The sequence below is a fragment of the Macaca mulatta genome, chromosome 18 (genome assembly GCF_049350105.2).
Source record: "Macaca mulatta isolate MMU2019108-1 chromosome 18, T2T-MMU8v2.0, whole genome shotgun sequence".
In the NCBI taxonomy this organism is placed as follows: Eukaryota; Metazoa; Chordata; class Mammalia; order Primates; family Cercopithecidae; genus Macaca; species Macaca mulatta.
The window spans coordinates 59134194-59157007 of NC_133423.1; the positions used below are offsets into that span (position 1 = coordinate 59134194).

The 22814-nt window shown below is 34.6% G+C and overlaps 1 protein-coding gene across 1 annotated transcript in view; it reads left to right on the forward strand.

Moving 5' to 3' along the window:
• CCDC178 (coiled-coil domain containing 178) overlaps positions 1 to 22814 on the forward strand; it is a 483853-nt gene that overhangs the window by 70176 nt on the left and 390863 nt on the right. Inside the window, exons 8-9 of the mRNA XM_001101213.5 lie at positions 4333 to 4553; positions 14052 to 14194. Coding sequence (XP_001101213.3) covers positions 4333 to 4553; positions 14052 to 14194 — 364 coding nt within the window. The remainder of the gene's footprint in view (positions 1 to 4332; positions 4554 to 14051; positions 14195 to 22814) is intronic.

Genomic DNA, 22814 nt, shown 5'->3' on the forward strand with positions numbered 1-22814 from the left:
ATAAGGTGAGAGATGAGGATCTAGTTTCATTCTTCTACATGTGGCTTGCCAATTATCCTAGCACCATTTGTTGAACAGGGTGTCCTTTCCTCACTTTATGTTGTTTGCTTTGTTGAAGATCAGTTGGCTGTATTTGGCTTATTTGGGTTCTCTATTCTGTTCCATTGGTCTACCATGCTGTTTTGACGTTATGCTGAACAGAGAAAAGTTGAAAGCATTCTTCCTGAGAACTGGAGCAAGACAAGGATTTCCACTCTCACCACTTTTATTCAACATAGTACTGGAAGTCGTAGCCAGAGCAATCAGATAAGAGAAAGAAATAAAGGGCATACAAATGGGTAAAGAGAAAGTCAAACTGCCACTGTTTGCTGATGACATGAGTGTATACGTAGAAAACCTTAAAGACTCATCCAAAAAGCTCCTAGAACTGGTAAATTAATTCAGCAGAGTTTCAGGATAATTTGTGTACAAAACTTAATGTACACAAATCAGTAGCTTTCCTGTACACCAACAGTGTCCGAACTGAGAAATTAGGAACTCAACCCCTTTCACGATAGCTGGAAAAAAAAAAAAGGCTTAGGAATATACCTAATGATGTGAAAGACCTCTACAAGGAAAACCACATAACACTGCTGAAAGAAACCTTAGACTACACAAACAAATGGAAACACTTCCCATGCTCATGGATTGGTAGAATGAATATTGTGAAAATGACCATATGGCCAAAAGCAACATACAAATTCAATGCAATTCTCATCAAACTGCCATCACCATTCTTCACGGAACTAGAAAAAAGCAATCCTAAAATTCATATGGAACCAAAAAATAGTCTGCATAGCCAAAGCAAGACTAAGCAAAAAGAACAAATCTGGAGGCATCATATTACCCGACTTCAAACTATATTATAAGGCCATAGAAACATTTTTAAATGTTTCATTCATATTTAAATTATTTATAGTTTATAAATTTCCTAAAATTTTATCTGGGAGAATGTTCTGTTTAGTTCAAATTTATATATACTCTGCTGTTGTTGGGTATATATAGTCTATATATATATAGACTATCTATAAATATCAGGTCAATTTGGTTGATAGTGCTGTTCAAGTGTTTTCTCTCAAGAATTTTCTGTCTAGTTATTCATTGACTTGTTGAGAATAGGGTGTTCATTTTAACTATTAATTCAGAAAATAAACCAATCATATCAAAGTTATTATTTCAATTGTCAGATTTGCTCATGTAGTTTAATTTTTCAAATTTAAAATACACTAACAAGTTGTCAAGAACATAAGAAATGTAGCATGGCCAACATTTAAGTTTGGAATGGAAATTTCTGGAAATAAGTAGACATCAGTGTTAGATTTAGCCCTGGGGGAATCCTTGAAACCCTGATGTCCTTGAGTTGCCATTTTGATGTATGTGTAAGGTACAGGATACTGGAAATAAAGCTTAAGTCTCACCCAGAGTGACAAGTCTAATCAGAGATCAGGACATAAAAATGAGAATCCAAAGGTCTAATCTTCAGCCTATGACTGAACCATGAATAAACCTGCAGCTCAGCTTGAGCAGCCAAGAAACTTGTTTGTTTCTCTTATACAATGGAGGAAAACAATGCTTCCTAAGCATTTGTAATGTACTAATCTCCAGTAGATTTGTGACCCCCCCACTGCCTGCTGTCTGTGTGCTTAAAAACTGTTCAGTGGAGAATGTCATTTAAATGTTCTGTGGGTTAGTAGTAAAGTCAGGCAACTGACGGGATAAAAGGCAAATTTGCTCTGCAAGACTAAAACTTCAACCCAGGCACTAAAAATTTATCTCAGATAAAGTTCCAAGAAAAGAAGCAGCTCAATATTAAAAATCATAAAACACACAAAGATCCAGGTTCAATGGGTGTGAATCAGTAGATGCAGACCACATAATTTTACTCAAAATGTGTCAGATATAGGATTATATCTGATATTATAAAATAACTGTTTGATACATTTCAAGAAATAAAAAGGTTTAAAAAGCAAGGACAAGAAACTTTTTTAAAGAAAGCAAAATATACAAATGAAAAACTATGAGAAATGAAAAATATATAAAATTTAATGATTGGTTAAATTGTTTATTAGACTCAGAGAAGTAATAGTTAACTGTAAAATTTGAAGAAATTGCATGGAATGTATCACATCAAGACAAGGAGAGAAAAATGTAAGTCAAATATTTAAAACAAGGCATATAGAATGAGAGGGCATCATGAATATTTAATAGAAGATCCTCATGAAAGTAATAATGGCAATATTTAACAAGATAATGTCTGACTCTTTAGAACAAAAGTCTTGCTGTCTAGTTGGTGAGGGTAAAAAACATAAAAAAAGATGTTATCAAACATTGCACGTATCAAAAAATAAAAAATATTTAGAAGTATTTTATTTAAAAATCATTAAAATTATCATTACACATATGGGAAAAATCCAAGTCATTAAAGAGAAATCAGTAGCTTTTGTTACATCAAAAAGAGGGACTTAATAAATTATCCAGGAATATGGATTTAGAAGTTAGACAAAAAGCAAAATAAATACAAAGAACAAAGGAGAAACCCAATAACAAAATGGAAAAATAATAAAATTATATAATGCAGAAGAGATGCAAAGCTGAAGTTGGCTCACTAGAAAGAGCATAATGTAAAACCAATGGCACAATAATTGAAAAACACAGTGAGAATGTATAACTGATTCAGATTAGGAGTGAAAATACATAGGGATGTAGCAGTGATTAATAGTGATGATGACATTAAGAACGAATTTCTTTGAATAATGTTGAAACTTTGACAAAGTAAATAAATTTACAGAGAAAAATAGGTTGCTGAATACATAGATAACCAAAATATTCATATAATCATTAAAGGAATGATTTTGACCCAGTAACTAAAAATCCTTCCTCACAAAATAAATAAATATATACATAGGGCCATGGGGCTTAATATACAATTTCAAACTTCCACAACACCTTAGAGAAAAGAAATCGAAAGAAACTACAGCTGATATAAGAAGCTATCATAAATTATAAATCAAAATTAAATGATCACAGTACAAATATAGAAAAATACAGGCCAAAATTACAAGTATAAATGCAGAAAATCCCAAGTAAAGACATCAGTAAATTCCACCAAGAAATTTATTTTAAAAAGATTAAAAAGAAAATAAACTAACCCACTTAGTTTTATTCCAAGAATGCAAGAACCAGTTAATGCTAGAACTTAATATAATGAGAAAATCTTTCAATGTAATTTTTCTAAAATTGTCCTTGTCTGTTCATTGGGATTTAATTAAATTTATACATTAATATGAGGAAATTTCTGTACCTAAAATTTCAAATATTTTTATACAGAAAAAAGAATTTTTATTCATTTATTCAAATTCACTTTTGTGTTGTTTGGTAGCACGCTGTCACTTTCCCCTTTCAGACCTTACCCAGTTCATGTTAGGTTTATTAATAGATTTATGTAGTTTATTTTATGTTTTAGTTTTGCTATTGTGAGATACTCTGTTTTCAACATATTTATATATAGGCAAGCATTTTTTATATTACTTTTACATGAACTATCTTATTTGTAATAATTTTCATTTCACCATTTCATGTGTTTTTCTATAAGAAAATAATAATCACTTTTGCCTTTTTCGTTCTGATATTTGTAAGTCTTATTTCATCATTTTCCTTCTAGGTGGTTTTGGAAGGCCTCGACTCTTGCAGTTCTCACTTTGAAGCAGTTACATAGAGTACTTTATAGAATGATCAGAATATGCATTGACCATACAGCATAAACAGGATTTATAGTAAAATAACTATTATCTTATGAAACATATATTTTAATCTTTTTGATGATGAATTAAGAAAGTAATATGTTTTATAGTACCTTTTATTTTAGAGGTAATAAGATTCGACCAGGCGCGGTGGCTCATGCCTGTAATCCCAGCACTTTGGGAGGCCAAGGCAGGTGGACTACCTGAGGTCGGAAGTTTGAGACCAGCCTGACCAACATGGAGAAACCCCATCTCTACTAAAACTACAAAATTGGCCAGACATGGTGGCACATGCCTGTAATCCCAGCTGCTTGGGAGGCTGAGGCAGAAGAATTGCTTGAACCTGGGAGGCAGAGGTTGCAGTGAGCCAAGATCGTGCCTTTGCACTCCAGTGTGGGCAACAAGAGCAAAAACTCCATCTCAAAAAAAAAAAAAAAAAAAAAAAAATTGATTCACAGATAAGGAATTCTGACATTAAAATGATTTATATTTATGTATTATCAAATATTTCTTCCAATCAGATTTTCTTTTGTTCTTATCCTTCTATATCTAGAACACGAGGCCTGTTTGAGAGATGTTATAGAGTTACAATGGCATCTTGAAGATAAAGTTAATCAACTAGAACATTTTGCAAAACAAAAGATGGAGTTAGAAGAAGCAAATGCAAAGATTCAAGCAGACATAGACTACATGAATGAACATGGCCCTCTACTGGACTCTAAGCGGAATCAGGAACTTCAAGATCTGAAGAACCATTATAAAAAAAAAAAGGAGGTAAATGAATAAACGAATGCATGAGCATTTCATAAATTATTACTTAGTTATGCAAAAACTTTTCAACCATAAGAAATTAACACAGCTTTAAAGGTTTTTTTCTTCTTAAAATTGACCCACCCTTTATCTCTACACATTACCAACTGTAGGTATTCATTTTAACTATGTCTTCTTTTCTTACCATTATATTTAAGATTATTAAGCATGTTTAGTCAAGCTTCTAGTAAAATTTTGGTGATTTAAAATAGCCAGGTAAGGTCAGGTGTGGTGGCTCATGCTTGGAATCCCAGCACTTTGTGTGGTAAGCACTTTGGGTGCATCGCTTGAGCCCAAGAGCTAGAGATCAGTTAGAGTAACATGGTGAAACCCCATCTCTACTGACAATACAAAAATTAGCCAGATGTGGTGGCTCATGACTGTAGTCTCCTCTACTTGGGAGGCTGAGGTGGGAGGTTTGCTTGACCCCTTGAGGTTGAAGCTGATGTGTGGGGATTGCTTGACCCCTGAAGGTTGAGGTTGCAGCGATTCATGATTGTGCTACTGCAATCCAGCCTGGATGACAGAGTGAGACCGTCTCAAAACAAAGCAAGAACTTCAGAAAAATAAAATTGTGAGTTTTTTATTTTAAGCCATAATCATACTGAGCAAAAATGCAGGTAAAATATATAATTTCATTGTTGATGAAAATATGTAAATGAAATAAAAGTATTTTAATGGTTAATTAGATATTTAACTCTCCTATTATGGAATATGAAAATAATTTATTGATAATTGTCACAAAATGAACAAATTTAAATTTGTATTATATTTATTTTTGAACATTTTAAAGTAAATGAAACAAATTGTTAAATGTCTCCTGTGTTCCCCTCAACAGTTCCATTTTCATTCCTCCTTTACCAAAGACAATCTTTGTAATGAATTTCATGTGTCTGTAAGCCAAATTTGTATAATTATATATATGCATGTGTGTTGATAAATAATACATGATATTTTTAATCACACAAACAGTATCATACATTGTACAATATTCTACAACCTGTTTTTTAATCAGTTTTTTAGTTTAATCAAGCTACTGTTGATATGTGTAGATCTAGTTCATTCATTTTACTTACAATGTTCCATCAAATAGATATTTCACAATGTAATTACTTACCATTTCATCTTCTGTTGGCCATCTGAGTTGTTTCCAATATCTGGCAACAAAACTGCTTATTTGACTGTAAACAATAATCACACATGAATACCTTCCTCTGTAGCTGCATGTAAATTTTTCCTATTGGGGTTATATACCTAGTTGGGTATTTACTGGATTGTGGGTTATACACATTTACTATTTTATTAGATAACATCAAGTTATTCTTCAGAGTGCCTGTAACAATTTCTATTACTGGAGTAGTGGCAATACTGAAGTCTCATTTCTCCACTGTGGACAAGAATACAAGTACTGTCCTCCTTTTTTAGTAATAGACCCCTACACAGTTGGATGACAGTGTACAGGCTGGAAGATATTTCTCAATTTCCCTTTTCTCATTGTATTTCTAATGAGATGTAGGTAGCAGTTACTGGCTGCGATTTCCATGAAATATCTTTGAAATAGACTGCCTCACCCAGGAAGTCTATTTGGCCATTTGCCTCAGCTATCATACCTAGGTTGCTGGAAGTTTAGAAAATGCCAAATAAGCTATTTACTAAACTTCCAGTAACCTTGATACGATAGCTACAGCTCTAACTTCCATTTTACAGCACGAAGCAACCTTGGGGATGGAAGCCACAACTCAGGATGGCTGAAGAGCAAAGGGATAGTCGGATATATTTCTGTGAGAGAAAAGTAAACTGCAAGCTTGTTTAAGCAACTTATTTGGTTTATTTCTGTAACTTATAGCAAAACTCAATCCTAGTATAACTCACAATTTAGTTAACATTTTTTATTGTCATTCTTTAAAATTTTGTCTATATGTGTTTTAATTGGTATCCCTTTGTTTTACTGTGTTTTTCCCTGATAGTGAACTTGGGTACATGATAAGCAGGGCAAGTGGAGTTTTTGGGCAGTTGGAAGATCAGGCTTGTGAATGGGAAGAAAGGATTCATTCTAGCAGACCAAAAAAAAAAAAAAAAAAGCAACGTTTGTGTAAAGCTTATTAGGGCTAAAATGACGGTTAATTTAATTGTCAACTTATGGGGCCATGATGCCCAGATATTTGGTCAACCATTATTCCAGATGTTTTCAATAAATGTACATTTTTTGGATGAGATTAACATTTGAATTGGTAGATTTACAGTAAAACATATTATTCTCCATATTGTGGGTGGGCCTTGTGCAATCAACTGAAGATCTTAACAGAACAAAAACTGATCTCCTCTGAGCAAGAAAGAATCCTGTAAGCACACTACTTTTGGACTGGGACAGCAACTTTCCCCTGGGTCTTTAGCCTGCCAGCCTACCCTGCAGATTTTGGACTTGTACCTCCAAAATAGTGTGAGCCTTTTCCTTAAAATCAGTCTCTCTCTCTCCCGCTTATTCCTCGCTCCTACTGGTTGTTTCTCTAGAGAAGCCTGACCATTAATGCAATGACTGCCCTTCTTTTATTTCATCATTATTGTGCTACTCCATTACATCTTAAATTCCTAGATCAGTGCTTCTGCTTACCTGCCTTTAAGTCAGCTGGTGACCTTCTAACTATTCCAAGGGTCAAAATGAGAGTTTGGACCTCTTGGCTTCTGTAGTGTGAGCCATAAACTCTGTGAAACCATCCACTATGGGTGTACAATGCAAGGGAAAGTAATTCCCCAAGAAAAAATAATTCCTCATCATGAAATTGAGATGCTATTAAGAAAGGCTATAAATGTCATGCAGCCAAAATATGAAAACTCTCTAATATAAGGTAGAAGGAAAGTGATATCTTAGTAAAAGTAAACACATTTTTCTTTGGTAAAATGAGCATAACTGACAATACTCAAAAATGAAAAGCAGAATTATGAGCACTGAGAGGCCCAAATACTTCCTCAGAGAGAAATAAAAATACATACATTGAGACTGTAAAAATTCTTGCCAACAAATTAGATAACCTAGATAAAATGGAATCAAGAAGAAATAGGAAATCTGAGCAGGTGTATAACAAGCACAGAAATTGAATAAGTAATTAACCACCTCCCCTCTCCACCAAAATAAATAAATAAATAATGCCCAGGACCAAGTGGATTCACTAGTGAATTATAGCAAACACACACACACACACACTCTAATAATTCTCAAACTTTCAAACTCTTCCAAAAGGAAAAGAAGAGGAAGAGGAGAAAGGAACACTTCCTAACTCATCTATGTCAGCATTACCTAGTTACTAAAGCCTGATAAATATATCACAAGGAAGTAAATTATAGACCAATATACCTTATGAATATAGATGCAAAAATCCTCAACAAAATCCTAGCAACCCAAATCTAGCAGCATATTAAAAAGATTATACATCATGACCAAATGGCATTTATCCCAGGAATACATATGTAATACAATATATGAAAATAAATCAGTTTAATGTACCACATTAATAAAATAAAGACATACACACACACACGATTGTCTCAGTTGAAGAACAAACAATAGACAAAGTCCAAAATTCTTACATGATAAAAATCCTTAACAAACTAGAAAAAGAAGAAAACTTGCTCACTATGAATAAGGACATTTTTGTAAAACCCACAGGTAATACTAAACATAATGGTGAAAGACTTAAACCTTTTCCTCTAGGATCATAAATAAAAGAAGGATACCCACTTTTACTACTTCTATTTGACATTGTACAGAAAGTTCAAGCCAGAATAGTTAGGCAAGTAAGAGAAATAAAAGGCATACACATTAGAAATTAAAAAGTCAAATTTTCTTTATTATCAGAGGACATGATCTAATATATAGAAAATCCCAAAGATTTCACAAAACAGTCTCCTAGTGCTAAAAATCACATTTAGCAAACTTGCAGAATTCAGCTCAACACATAAGGCTCAGTTGTATTTTTGTACATTAGTGGTGAACAATCCAAAAAAAATTAAGAAAACAATTCCATACACAGGTCATCAAAAATAATAAAATACTAATAATTATAAGAAGATGAAAGATTTGTGTAGAAAAACTGTAATATTTTGCTGACATAAATTGAATAAGAATTGAATAAATTGAAAGACATCCTGTATGCCTGAATTGGGAGACTCAATATTGTTAAAGTGTCAGTAGCACCTAAAAATATCTGTGAAGTCAATGCAATCCAGAACAAAAGTTCAATGATCTTTTGCAGACATGGAAAAGCCTACCCTAATATTTATATGGAATTGCAAGGAACTCCAGATAGCAAAAATAATCTTGTAAAGAAGACCACATTGGAGAAGTCACATTTTCCAATTTCGAAACTTACTACAAAGCTGTAGTAAGCAAAATATATTTGCCTAAGGTATAAAGAAATAGATAAATAAAGTAGAACTGAAATTTCAGAAATAAACATATGTATCTATGGCTAATTGATTTTTGACAAGGTGCAAGACCAATCATTTATTGAAAGAAAGTGTAGCCTCTTCAACAAATGATGCTGGGACATTGAATATCCAAACATATATTAAAAAGAGTAAAAGTGGACCCCTACCTCCCACCATATAAACATTAGCTCAAAATGAATCAAAGACATAAATATAAGAGTTTAAACTATAAAACTCTTAAAAGAAAACCTAGGGATAGCCAGGCGCAGTGGCTCACGCCTGTAATCCCAGCACTGTGAGAGGCTGAGGCGGGCAGATGATGAGGTCAAGAGATCGAGACCAAGAGATCGAGACCATCCTGGCCAACATGGTGAAACCCCGTCTCTACTAAAAATACAAAAATTAGCTGGGCATGGTGGCAGGGGCCTGTAGTCCCAGTTACTCAGAAGGCTGAGGCAGGAGAATCGCTTGAACCTGGGAGGTGGAGGTTGCAGTGAGCTGAGATGGCGCCACTGCGCACTAGCCTGGCGACAGAGTGAGACTCTGTGTCAATCAAACAAACAAACAAAAACCTAGGGATAAATCTTTATGACCTTGGATTTGGAAATGGATTCTTAGATATGGCACCGAAAGTGCAAGTAACAAAAGAAAAAAAATAGAAAAATTGGACTTAGTCAAAATTAAAAGCATTCTTGCATCAAAGGACACTATCAAGAAAGTAAAAAGACAACCTATGGAATGAAAGAAAACATTGCAAATTATATGATCTCAAACTGATGTAGTTCCCAGAGTATATAAAGAACTCTTATAATTTGACAACTGAAAGACAAACAACTAAATTTAAAATAAACAGAGAACTTACCATGAACAGACATACATATATCTGTTGTATATCTGTTCATATTAGTGAACAGATAGACATATCTTCAGAAAGACATACAAATGGGCAGCAAACGCATGAAAAGATGTATGTTCAACATCATTAGTCTTTAAAAAATGCAAATCAAAACCACAATAAGATACCAGTCATACCCATTAGGATAGGATTAAAAATAAAATGGAAAGTAACAAGGATACCCTAGAGATACTGGAACCACTGTAATTTGCTGGTGGGAATGCAAAAATAGTGTAGCTGCTATGGAAAACATTTTGGTTATTTCCAAAATAGCTAAGCACAGAATTACTATATTCTTCAGCAATTCTACTCCCAGGTATATATCTAAAAGAAACAAAAGCTGAGACTAAAGAAACAAAAGCAAAAGCAAAAACTTGTACATAAATATTCGTTAGTAACACTATTCACAATAACCAAAAGAAACAGCCCAATGTTTATTTACTGAGATAAACAAAATGTGATATATCAATGGAACAAAATATTATTAAGCCATAAAAAGAAATGAGGTACTGATACATGCTATAACATGAATAAAACATGAAAGCATTATGCTAAGTAAAGAAGCTAGACACAAAAGGTCACATATTGCATAATTCATTTATATAAAAGATCCAATATAAGTAAATCCATAGACACAGAAAGATTAATGACTGCGTAGGGCTGGGGGAAATGTAATATCAAATTTTGTTTGTCATGTTGTGTCCGTAATAACATTTTAAAACTCTTTTATTATTTTTTTATTATGCAATCTTGACCTAGTTTTAAGGCCCTGGCTAGAGGCCTGCTGAAGTTACCTGGTTGCTTAAAAAATTCAAAACTCCTAGCCAGTGTGCTTGGGCTTTAGTAAATGCTGCTGCATTACAACATGTGAAAGGACTGATACTTTGGGCTAATTGGGTTTTCACAAAGGGAGTCTGCTATACCTCTTTAAGTGCACACCCCAATACCTGGGAGGTAGACTGGAAGCCTTGGAATGAGAGAGAAGGCTGCCTTCAAGTTAGGCCAGAGGGCTGCTAAATCCCCTTTTTCTGTAACCAAGAATGTATGCAATATAAGTTAGCAGACAAAGATGGAAACTAGAAGCCCAAAACAAGAAAAAAAAAATTGAAAAAAATCCCCAAAGCAACAGGATACAGAGTGGGAAGTAAAGAGTTGCCCCTTTAGAGTAAACAACTCTGGGAATCCCTTGCCTCATAGATACCCAAAATATAAATCAAGGTCCCACATGTCTCTAGATATGCTAAGGCCATAAAACAAGGCTTGCAAGGACACTCAGCCCCTCCAGAGTTCCAGGCATGACAGAGTAGCCAAGGCACGTATTTTACTTCTTAGAGTACACAATGTGTTGTGTTGTCTTACTCAGTTTTGAGGCCGTGGCTAAACGCTGGCCCTCCCTTTCTTGAGAAGCTGATTAAACCCACATCTCCAACCCCTTCCTGGGCCCTCACATTCCACGCCACTATGTACCCATCCTATTCTCAACAGAGGCCCCAAACAAGTAGTGAAACCCACTGTACTTCAGAGTCTACTGAAATGATTAAAATTAGCCACTCCACAGAGATCTTCTGAAATTTAGCTACCTACCTCCACTGCTTGCCACCCATAAGCTGTCCCCTATAGCTCCAGCTTGCTGCTAACCTGTCCCCAGCTGAAACCCCTAACACGGCCCTACCTGGTAGCCATCTCTCCTTTGGAGCTGTAAGTAACAGAATTCTGCCTTTCATCTAGCCCAGTTTTACTGTGTTGCATCTTCCCACCAGGAGAATCTTTTAAAACAGGAAGGGGAGACTAGGGAGTAACCATTTAATGAGTTCAGGGTTTCCCTTTGGGATGATGAAGATGTTCTGGAACTAGAAAAGGGTCATGTTGGTACAACATTGAATGTACCGAATGCCACTGAATTGTACACTTTAACTTGTCCCATTCTATACTATATAAGTTTTACTTCAACAAATAAACTTAAGAAAATTTAGAAAGGGTAAACTTCAAAAGATGCATTGTAAGATCACCATCCCATAAAACTAAAAAGAAAATTATACTACTAAAATACCTTAACCACAAGAAAAATCTTGTATGTGGATATTATTCTAGTATCAAAGGGAAACTCAAAAATAAAATATCAAATTATTACACTTAATAATAAACCCTAAAGCTGGTGATACTGCAGTTGCATATGATCCAACCTGTAAAAGATGAATAATTCCAATATTGTTTTAAATATTTAGTCCAAAGAAGAGGAGGGAAATGTTTTAATTAAATGAAGGTGATATATTTCAATACCAAAACTTTATGGAAATTCTGCAAAAATAACATTACATATATAAGTTACCAATAAATACATATTCGAAAAATTATATAAAATATTTGCCAAAGAATTCTTCAATATAAGAAAAGAAAAGTATATCACTCCAAAAAAATTTATTATAACAATGTGCCAATGGTTTAACAGCAGAAAATCTAGGTATGTAATTTATTGTATCAACATGATTAAAAAATAGAATTTTATCAAAAGATGCTTAAGATGTATTCATTATTCAAAAACTGGCAATTGTAATAAAAAATTAAAATTTAAAAAATACCTTAATTTAAATAAAGAACTATTTCACACAAGCATCCATATTAATCACTAAAATGCTAAAGCTGTAATAATAGGAACGAATCAGGTAAACCTGACATCCCTATTACAATTTAACATCATTTTGAGGATTTTTCCTATGTAATAGGACAATAAAATGAAATAAAAGATACACATTTAAAAATTGTGAAATAAAATTATTTTAGTATTATTATAATTAAAACATCAAATAGAAGACTGTTGTTTTCAAAATAAGTTTGTATCCACCAGAACTAAACCATCCAATACAACATACTTTTACTAGCATGAATAAAGTTTTTCCATACTTTCAATAAATAGTTAAAAATATAAACAGAAAACTCCTTTACTAGCAGAGTCATTAAATATTGATGACGAAATTTATAAAGATATAGACATTTAAGACTATAATTATGAAATCATATTGAAGAAAATAAATAGACAATTAATTTAGACACATAATATATTCTAAGACGGGAAGGCTTATTATAGTAAAAATGTCAATCATTCCAAAATTGTTATAGAAACAGCCATCAAATTCTGGTAAAATTTACACAATAACCTTTTGGCCTGTCAATTTAAATAATATTATTAGAAAAAAGTAATGTAAAATTCTGGAAAGAGTTTTCAAACATGGACTTTCTTCTGTTCCACTGGTAAGAATACAAACTGTTACCCCTTATTCTGGAGAGTAATTTGGCAACCAATATTAATCAACATTCTTAAAATATTTGCTAATACCTTATGACTCAGAAAATTCTGTTTTAACAGTACGTTTGAAGAAAATATTCAAGAACATGCAGTATAACTATAGATTGTGCAATTTCCTTACATGGTTCATCATAGTACTGTTTATGTTATGTGTCCCTCATACATATGTTGTGCATGTCAAACTGTGCATAATGCTCATATAATTGACAATGAGTTAAATCATGAGTATGTGTGATATAAGGGAATACTAAGTAAAAGTAATGTGATACAGTGATATACAGAGAGAGACAGAAGGAAGAGATGAAGACACGAGCATTAGTATGATGTTTGTTAGTAAAACACGAGATTAGTATGATGTTTCTTAATCAGTAAAAAGAGTAAAAACTGAATATTTTGAAGTATTACACTAAGATATTAGGTTGGTGCATACTTTTAATGGCAAAAACCACAATTGTTTTTGCACCAACCTAAGAATAATGGTTTTTCTTAGTGGAGAGGAGTACAGGTGACTTTGTCATTGTTCATCTTTGTTTTCTGACTTTTTAAATAATAAAGTATTATTTGAGTAATAAAACTATATTTTTATGAGTGAAGACATAATGATTTCATTTTGGACATGTTAACTTGGATATTGAAATTATTTTCTTCAGTAACATTTATACATTCCCAGCGTTAATGCCTGTCAGGGCTGAAATTACACTTACCAAACAATAGGTTGAATGTGGGAGAACATGTTTCTAAAGAACTTTTAATCTAAATCAATACTACACTAAGTTAAAGTTATTATTTTTAATTAACCATTAAGTGCAAATATAAGCAAAAATGTTTTCATTTCTAGGTAATGGACCTACACAGAAAAGTTTGTGAAGAACTTGAAGAAGCTTTAGAAGCCTGTGAAAATGCCAGACTGAAGGCTCAGCAAATTAAAGAAGAGATGGATAAAGATATTCACCAGGATGAAAAAAGCATAGAGGCCTACAAGTAAGAATTTTTCACAAACACTAATTATAGCATTTAGAAATTAAATATTAAGTAAAAATGTAATATATATTTCTATACAGAAAATTTTAAGAGAAAAATAAAATTTTAAATTATTCATACCTGTCTCATCACCAAGTTTATATATAAATAAAAAGATGTATATTTCATATATGTAAAATTATGTATGTATAAATCTCCAAAGTACTATATTTCTGTGTCATCTTAAAGCTCTTCATATATATTGCCAAATTGCCTGAGGACATCTTATAACAATAAATATACCTATAACGTGTGCAAAAGTAACTATTAAAAAAAATTCAGTATGGGATATGATTAAAAACAAATTAGATATCAATAAATTAATTATATACTTAGCATGTAATATTTCAACTTGAATTTATTTGATTACTAATAAAATGAAATATTTAAATATATAGATTACATATTTTTGGTATATTATTTATTGAGGGTTTTTTATTTTCTACATTTGTCCCTGATGTATTTATTTTCTGATATTCTTTCAGTTCCTTTTGTTGACTATAACTTCTTTATGATTCTGTGTGATATAGTATTTTTATTTATTCAAATTGATCAATGATTTAGTATAAAAGAATTTATAGTCACTATGGGAGTTAGAGTCATATACATATAAGCAAAATCAATACAATTTATACAAAATTCCACAACTTAGATAACATTCATTTCTTACGGTGTTTATATTTCCTCACATCCAATGTATATTTCAACATGTAATTAAATATTATCTATTTAGTTGATAAATAGATCTCTTTTATAACTAACCTGATTAGTTATATGTGATCAATTGGATATATTTTCTAATTTTTATCATGATTTCTTCTTTGACCCATGGGTTATTAAGAAATATGTATTTTAAAAATTTATATATTGAGTTCTAATTAATTTTTATTATCGCTTTCCAGTTGAATTGTATATAGTTTTTTTTTTTCCAGAGAAAAATGTATATAGTTTCAAACCATGAAAATTGTTTAGTCTTAATTAAGATGGCATTTTTTGGCATGTATTCCTTGTGTCATTGAGAATAACATTCATTCTTTACTTGTTGAGTGTACTGTTGTTACTCTTCCATTAGATCAAGTTTACTAAGCATGGAGGTTAATATTTATACCACAACATTAACATTATCCAGGTGTTCATTCAAAATTCAGAAAATTAGACTCAACACCGACCTATTAAATGAGAATCTACACTTTTAAAAGACTCCAAGGTGATGTTTGAGAGGCATTGCTCCGTTTATTAATTTTTTTTTAACTTTTTCTGTCAAGTATTGAGGAGCGTCTATAATTGCTCACTTGTGTACATAATTATTTTTATCAGTTTTTGCTTCCTATATTTTGAGTCTATATTCTCAGGTGCATGCAAATTTGAAGTTGTTATATCCTCCTGGGATACAAATTAACCTCTTTTATCATTATGAATTGACCTTCTTTGACTCTTGGAATATTTTTGCTTAAACTCAATCAAGGCATTAATACAGTTGTACTAGCTTTCTTTTGATTAATATTTTCAATTAATCTCAACACTTTGAAGTTTTTATATTTTAGATATATCTGTTATAAACACCATGTAGACACATTTTTTTCAGTTTGAAAATATTTTCAAGGGTGGACCATTAAGTGCATTCATGAATCACTAATATACTTGGATATAAACCACCACATAACTTACTCTATTTGCCACATTTGTTGTATTTTTTTCTTTTTTATTGCCTTTTTTCATGTTGATTATTATTTTATTATTTCTTGAATTTGAGTATTACAATTTTATTTCTATTCTTTTAGTAGGAAATCCTATTAATTGCCACAGGAAAACTTAATGTTGTCAGACTCTAAAAAACAACTGATACTGTTATCCTGCTGGACAATAAAAGGAACTAAGAAAAATTTTACTCTAGTTATTACATTTCTTCTGAATTAAATATTTGTTACTGTTGCTGAATATTTCATTGTATAACAGATAAGTACATTATTATTGTTTTAAGTAGTCAAGGTTATTTTTTAAATTTACCCACAAAATAACTATTTTTATTTTTTCTTCATGAATGTTAGACTTTTCATCTAAGAGTACTTTCTGGCTGAAATAGATCCTTTAGCATAACCTTTAGCAAAGTTTTCCTGATGATAAACTTTCAGAATTTTTGTTTGAAAGACATTTTCTTTTTTCATAGAATTGTTGATTCTTAGTTGACCTTCATATATTAGTTATAACATTTCATAATCTATTAATTTTCATTTTTGCCATTAAGAAGGAAGCTGACCATTTGACTTTCAGTTTTATGCATCTAATCTATATATTTTTTCCTTTGGCTGTTTTGCCTGTTTTTAAGAACATCTTTTTGTTATGAATTTTAATTAATTTTATTTTTCAAGATATTCTAGGTGTTAATTTTTATTTATTCCATTGGGATTTGTTAGTCTTTTTGTTTCTATGTATTGGATTTTTCATTAATCCTGAGCATTCTGAGTCACAATTTTTTCAAACATTTCCTTGGTCCCATTTTCTGTGTCTTCTTGTGCTCAAATTAAACATACATTAGATTTTCTTATTGGGTACTCCATGCTTCTTAATCATTTTCTCACATTTTCTGTTTTCAAGCCTTCTGAAGAATTTCTTCTGGCTTATTGTCTATTTAAATCATTTCCTTTTGTCCTGAATTTAATGTGAAGATCATATGACTGCACCTTGGAGACCACCAACTATGAGAAATGCAATTGACCAAAGGATTCTGTTGTTAGCAGCATCTGACATGGCTTCCAATGATTTCAGCTTCTCCTCCCTGATATTCATGTTACTGACAAAGCCACTCTCCCAGAAGATGGGATCTTTCCTTGTTTGGAGTCATGGTACCAATACCCAAAACCAAAAGTCAGCATTAAGCAGTGCAGACCATGGAACTGAGAAGTAGTAACATGACTCACAACTCAACTTCTCCACTAATGAAGGGTGAGGGGATTAAAATATAGGATTTATTTAATGAGGAGGTTGGACATTAAAAGCAAGGGGAGGGAATATTCATGTCTTTTCCAGAAATAGGTAGTCAACTTCCCGGAACCAGAGTGCTGCTTCATTTTTGTCCTCCTATGCCTTCTTCCAGTTGTGTCATGGGGATTGGCAATGGTCATTTAGCATGGAAATGAGATTATAATGAGGCCTGAGGTCCTTTTGAAGTCCTTTGGTTGGCTATCTTGGTTTAAACCTGTCTCAGCTGGTCTGGTTACAAAGGGAACTGTTTTTTATCACAGGTGTTCTGTTTCTTAAGCAGAGTTAAGGCAGGGTAGAAATTCAGCTATGTCATGTAGGCATTACACTAGATAACAAGTTCCCCCTTTTCTGTATATTCACTCCTCATTCTTGAAGGGTGCTGAGGGGTGAAAGTCTGTCTTCTACAACTTCCTCAATCTGAAGTTGGATGTTAATATTGTTACAGGAAAGGGGTCCCAATCCAGACCCCAAGAGAGGGTTCTTGGATCTTGTGCAAGAAAGAATTCAGGGTAAGTCCACAGTGTAAAGCAAAAGTAAGTTTATTAAGAGAGGTAAAGTGGTGAAAGGACAGATACTCCATAGACAGAGTAGGACGTTTCTGAAAGTAAGAGGAGGAATGTGTCCACTCTAAGTACAATGCTTGTGTATATGGGGAGATGTGCTGTGCTACAAGGGTTTGTGATAAAGGATTAATTTTCTTAATTACTATATTTTGCAAGAATCGGTATTATTATCTTTAAGACAAAATTAGGAGTGCCTTTGTTTGCCAGATATTGGGAGATCTGGACACTCCCAAATCTGGGTCTGTGTAGTAAACATTATTAGTTTGTTCCCTTACCATAAACATCTAGAGGCTAGGAATGCCTAAATTTCTGAGAATGCAGCCAAGGCCCAGCCTCATTTTCCTAGCCCTCAGTCAAAATGGAGTCACTCTGGTTCGAACACCTTTGACAATATGGGGCCTGTTAGAGGAGTGAATTTTTTCCCTAGCTAGTCTTAGATAGGTCTGGTTATCTCCTGGGTATAAGCCTACCTTTTTATATCACTGTATGGCCTTGATTTGCTTATACATAAAAGAGACCAGACAGTTTAAGAGAAAGAGCCTGAAGATCAAGATAAGTAGGATGGTAGCTAAAGGGCCCAGTTTGGGTAAAAATCAGGTGAAATCAGGGCTGGCCTGTTTTATCATTTTCATATTCCTTGAGGGTCTGTGCCCTTTTGGTTAAATTGGTGCAACCACTTGGCCTGGTTGTAGATGATTTTAATGTCTTTTTGTTGTTGTTGTTAATCTTGAATTACTTACCCAAGCACAACAGAAAGAGCTGGTGACCACACGTGCCTCACCTTTTTTTTTTGCCAAGAGGTAATCAGAAGTCAGATGATTATCAAGCACAGTGTTGGCTAGTGAGTCTAGGGAGACTTTGAGGAGGGTAAGGGCATCACTAGTCTTACACGCTAGAATTTCTATACCTGTTGTGAGGTTGCAGAGGGTAAACTCATGGTAGGCTATCAGGAGAACCCGCTCCCGATGTTTAACATGGGTTCTTTTCTATTTCCTAAGTGTCTCGGCTGGGTTGAGAAATAAAGGGAAAGAGCACAAGGGAGAGAAATTTAAAGTTGGGTGTCCGGGGGAGACATCACATGTCGGCAGGATCCGTGATGTTCCCCGAGCCGTAAAACCAGTAAGTTTTTATTAGCAATTTTCAAAAGGGGAGGGAGTGCACAAATAGGGTGTGGGTCACAGAGATCACATACTTTACAAGGTAATAAAATATCACAAAGCAAATGGAGGCAGGGTGAGATCACAGGACCACAGGATGAGGGGAAATTAAAACTGCTAATGAAGTTTCAGGCAAGGATTGTCATTGATAACATCTTATCAGGAAACAGGGTTTGAGAACAGACAACCTGTCTGACCACAATTTATTAGGTAGGAATTTTCATCCACCTAATAAGCCTGGGAGTGCTACAGGAGACAGGGGCTTATTTCATCCCTTCAGCTTCGACCATAAAAGACAGCACGCCTTAAAAGGGGCCGTCTATAAGCCTACCTTCAGGGCACATTCTCTTTCTCAGGGATGTTCCTTGCCAAGAAAAAGAATTCAGTGATATGTCTCCTATTTGCTTTTGAAAGAGGAGAAATATAGCTCTGTTCCGTCCGGCTCACCAGCAGCCAGTTCAAAGTTACCTCTCTTGTTCCCTGAACATCGCTGGTATCCTGTTCTTTTTTTTAAGATGCCCATATTTCATATTGTTCAAACACACATGCTCTACAAACAATTTGTGCAGTTGACACAATCATCACAGGGTCCTGAGGTGACATTCATCCTCCTCAGCTTACAAAGAAGATGATGGGATTAAGAGATTAAAGACAGGCATAGGAAATCCCAAGGATATTCATTGGGGAAGTGATAAGTGTCCATGAAATCTTCACAATTTATGTTCAGAGATTACAGTAAAGACAGGCATAAGAAAATATAAAAGTATTAATTTTGGGAACTAATAAATGTCCATGAAACCTTCACAATTTATGTTCTTTTGCCATGGCTTCAGCTGGTCCCTCTGTTCAGGGTCCCTGACTTCCCGCAACTGTAGGCAAACCTTTCCTAGGGGCTATGAGACCACCTGCTATCCCAGTACCAGCCAGAATAAGCCTAATTGCCTTTTATTCCTTAGGTGAGATGGGGACAGGAAACCATTAAACATTTTGGCTTCTCTGGGGATTTGATGCCCTAGGTCTCATTCTCCAGGGTGTCATGTATTTTAAGTTTTCCTGTCAATCCTTTTGAGCAGGAATCTTAGATCTGAGAGCGATTTAGCTTGGTTAGTGGGAATTTTTTCCTTAGGTTCTGAGGCTGCTTTTACTCAGGTGTGGTGAACCTAAGGCATCACTCCTGGTAACATTAAGGCAGAGTTATTTATGAGCATTACCAGATATGGGCTCGTATATTTAGGTTGTAAATGATCTTGTGGTCTCCCCCATCTGCAGGGTTTTAGGTAAGCCCAGTATCCAGTTGAAAGGGATGGTGGGTCAGATCCGACAGTGAAGGTAATTTTCAATTTCTATAGGCCTGAAGGGCTTTTACTACTTTTTAAAATTTAGGTGGCATATCTTATTTTTTTCCATATTTTTGAAGACCTCCTGGTTATCTGACCTGACTTGGACCAGTCTTAGCTCATAAGGCCTCAGTTTTATTTTTCTTTGTGGAGCTATTCTCATTTTTAACAAGGACATGGGATGATACAAAATCCATGAGAGATGAGTTTTCTGGCATAATTTGGCTAAAGTCCTTTTGAGGGTCTTTCTGGTTGGTATGTTTTACTTTACCTGAAGATTGTGGGCTCCAGGCGGCATGTAGGCACCATTTAATTTTTAGACCCCGAGAAGTAGCCTTAGTAATGAAAGATATGAATGCTAGTCTGTTACTACTTTGGATTGACCATGGCAGCCTGAATCTAGGCACAGTTTCTTTTAATAGCACCTTTGCCACTTCATGTGTAATTTCAGTTTTGGTGGCAAAGGCTTTTTTTTTTAATCCAGTGAGGACTAGGACGCATTAATAGTGTCTTGAGGCTCTGAGCTTAACTCTGAAATCAGTTGGGCAATCTTCTTCCCCTGGGCATCTGCCTTGGTATTGGACCAGCTGAGTGGCCCATTTTTGGCCCCCCATGTGGGGTGGGTATTAAGGTTATTAACATAGCAAGTGGAGCAAGTCTCAACCACCTCTTTGATTAGCTCCCTGAGAACTCCCTGAAGTTGTAGCTCTGTGAAGCTCCCAGTCATAAAGGGCTTCCTGACCAGAGTGTTAGAATGGGCTTTTTAAAAAATGGCCTGCAATGTAACTGCTTTTGGGAAAAGAAGTTGCTTATGAGGGTTTCTTAGCCATCCTGGATGGTCAGGACTTTTGATATAACTACATTTGGAGGCTTTTATTCCATGTTTTGAGATAAAACTGGGATAAAAGGAGTAGGACCCTGGAAGGAAGGCAAACGTGGCATTTGGAAATGACCCTTTGTCTGTTTTTTCGCAAGGTCAGCTTTATTATTTCTTTTAATTATCTCAGCCCCTCCCTTTTGGTGGCCATGGCAGTGAACTGCTGCTACCTAGGCTGGTTTTCTTACAGCCTCTAATAACCTTAAAATAACAACACCATTTTTTACCTGTTTATTAACAAAGGTTAACATGCCCCTTTCTTCCAAATAGCCTTATGGGCATGTAAGATGGAATAGGTGTACCTGGAATTATTGTATTCATTGTATTCACCTTCATGTATTCACCTTCCCTTTCTCCAACTCTAAGGCATGGGCTAGAGCAACAAGCTCTGCCTTTGGTGAAGAGCCTCCCAGTGGAAGAGCACTAGCTCTTACACCTGTGAGAGAGACCATAGGATAACCCACCCTCCTCTGTTCCTCTTGCGTATAGCTACTCCCATTGGTGAACCATTAGGCTTCTGCATTTTTAATAGGTTTACTTTTAAGGTCTGGTCCACTGGAGTACACTTCCTTTGTCACCCCTAAGTGGTTGTGAGATAAGTGGCCATCTTCAGATGGAAGGAGGGTGGCCAGATTCAAGCTGTTAAACATCTTCAACATTATATGGGAATTATCAATAAGCATTACCTGTAACTGGAGAGCCCTGTGTAGTGGCAGCCATTCCACCCAGCTTTCTTTTATGACAGTCTGGGTAGGATGAGAAGCCCAAATGGTTAGTGGGTGCACAAAGGTTAACTTTCTGTTTCTTTTAAAAGGAGTTTCATAGCTGCAACAGATCAAAGGCAAGGTGGCCAGCCTTTAGCAACTGAGTCCAGCTGCTTGGAAAAATAGACCATTACCTGGCTCAGTGGGCCCAACCTTTGAGTTAGTACTCCTAGGGCAATTGCTCCTCTCTCATGAACATAAAGATAGAAAAGTTTGCTTGTTGGGTAGGGATACTGCTGTGGCCTCATGAGCTGTGTTTTAGGGTTTTGGAATGCTTGGTCACATGCTGCCACATATTCAAAAGTGTCAGATACCCCAGGTCTCTTGTTAAGGTCTCTGCAAATATTGTGCAGGAGGTTTTTTAACCCCTGAGTTAACACAGTTCATGTTAACTCCTGTTTTCTGCCTGTCTGGGGATCCTGATATTTGAAAGCAAAGAGGGACTGAGAGTCTGTACCCAGTGGAAGGCAGAAAAAGGCATCTTTTAGAATCAGGACTGAGTTCTACATCCAACTCAGGGACAGAGTAACATGGTAGAATATAAGAATTAGTTACCACTGGGTGTATGTTTTCTGTTACCTCATTAATTGCCTTAAAATCTTGTCCAAATTGATACTTTCCATTTAGTTTCTTAACAGAGATGATAGGAATATTGCATGGAGCTTGGCAGGCCCTCAAGAATCCCTGTTTTCTAAGCTCATTAATTACTAGGACTATCCCTTTTAGTGCCTCTTGGTTGAGTTAATATATATTTTAGAGGCTCAATAAAGGTGTTATCTTTTGTCTTCCTTCACACTCCTATAATCCTGCAATTTTGGTGGGTAAGTCTTCCCCAGGGGGTGTTCAAAACGTTGTAGGTGGTTCTGTGTCAACCAAGAAATCAACAGTCTTGCACCCTACA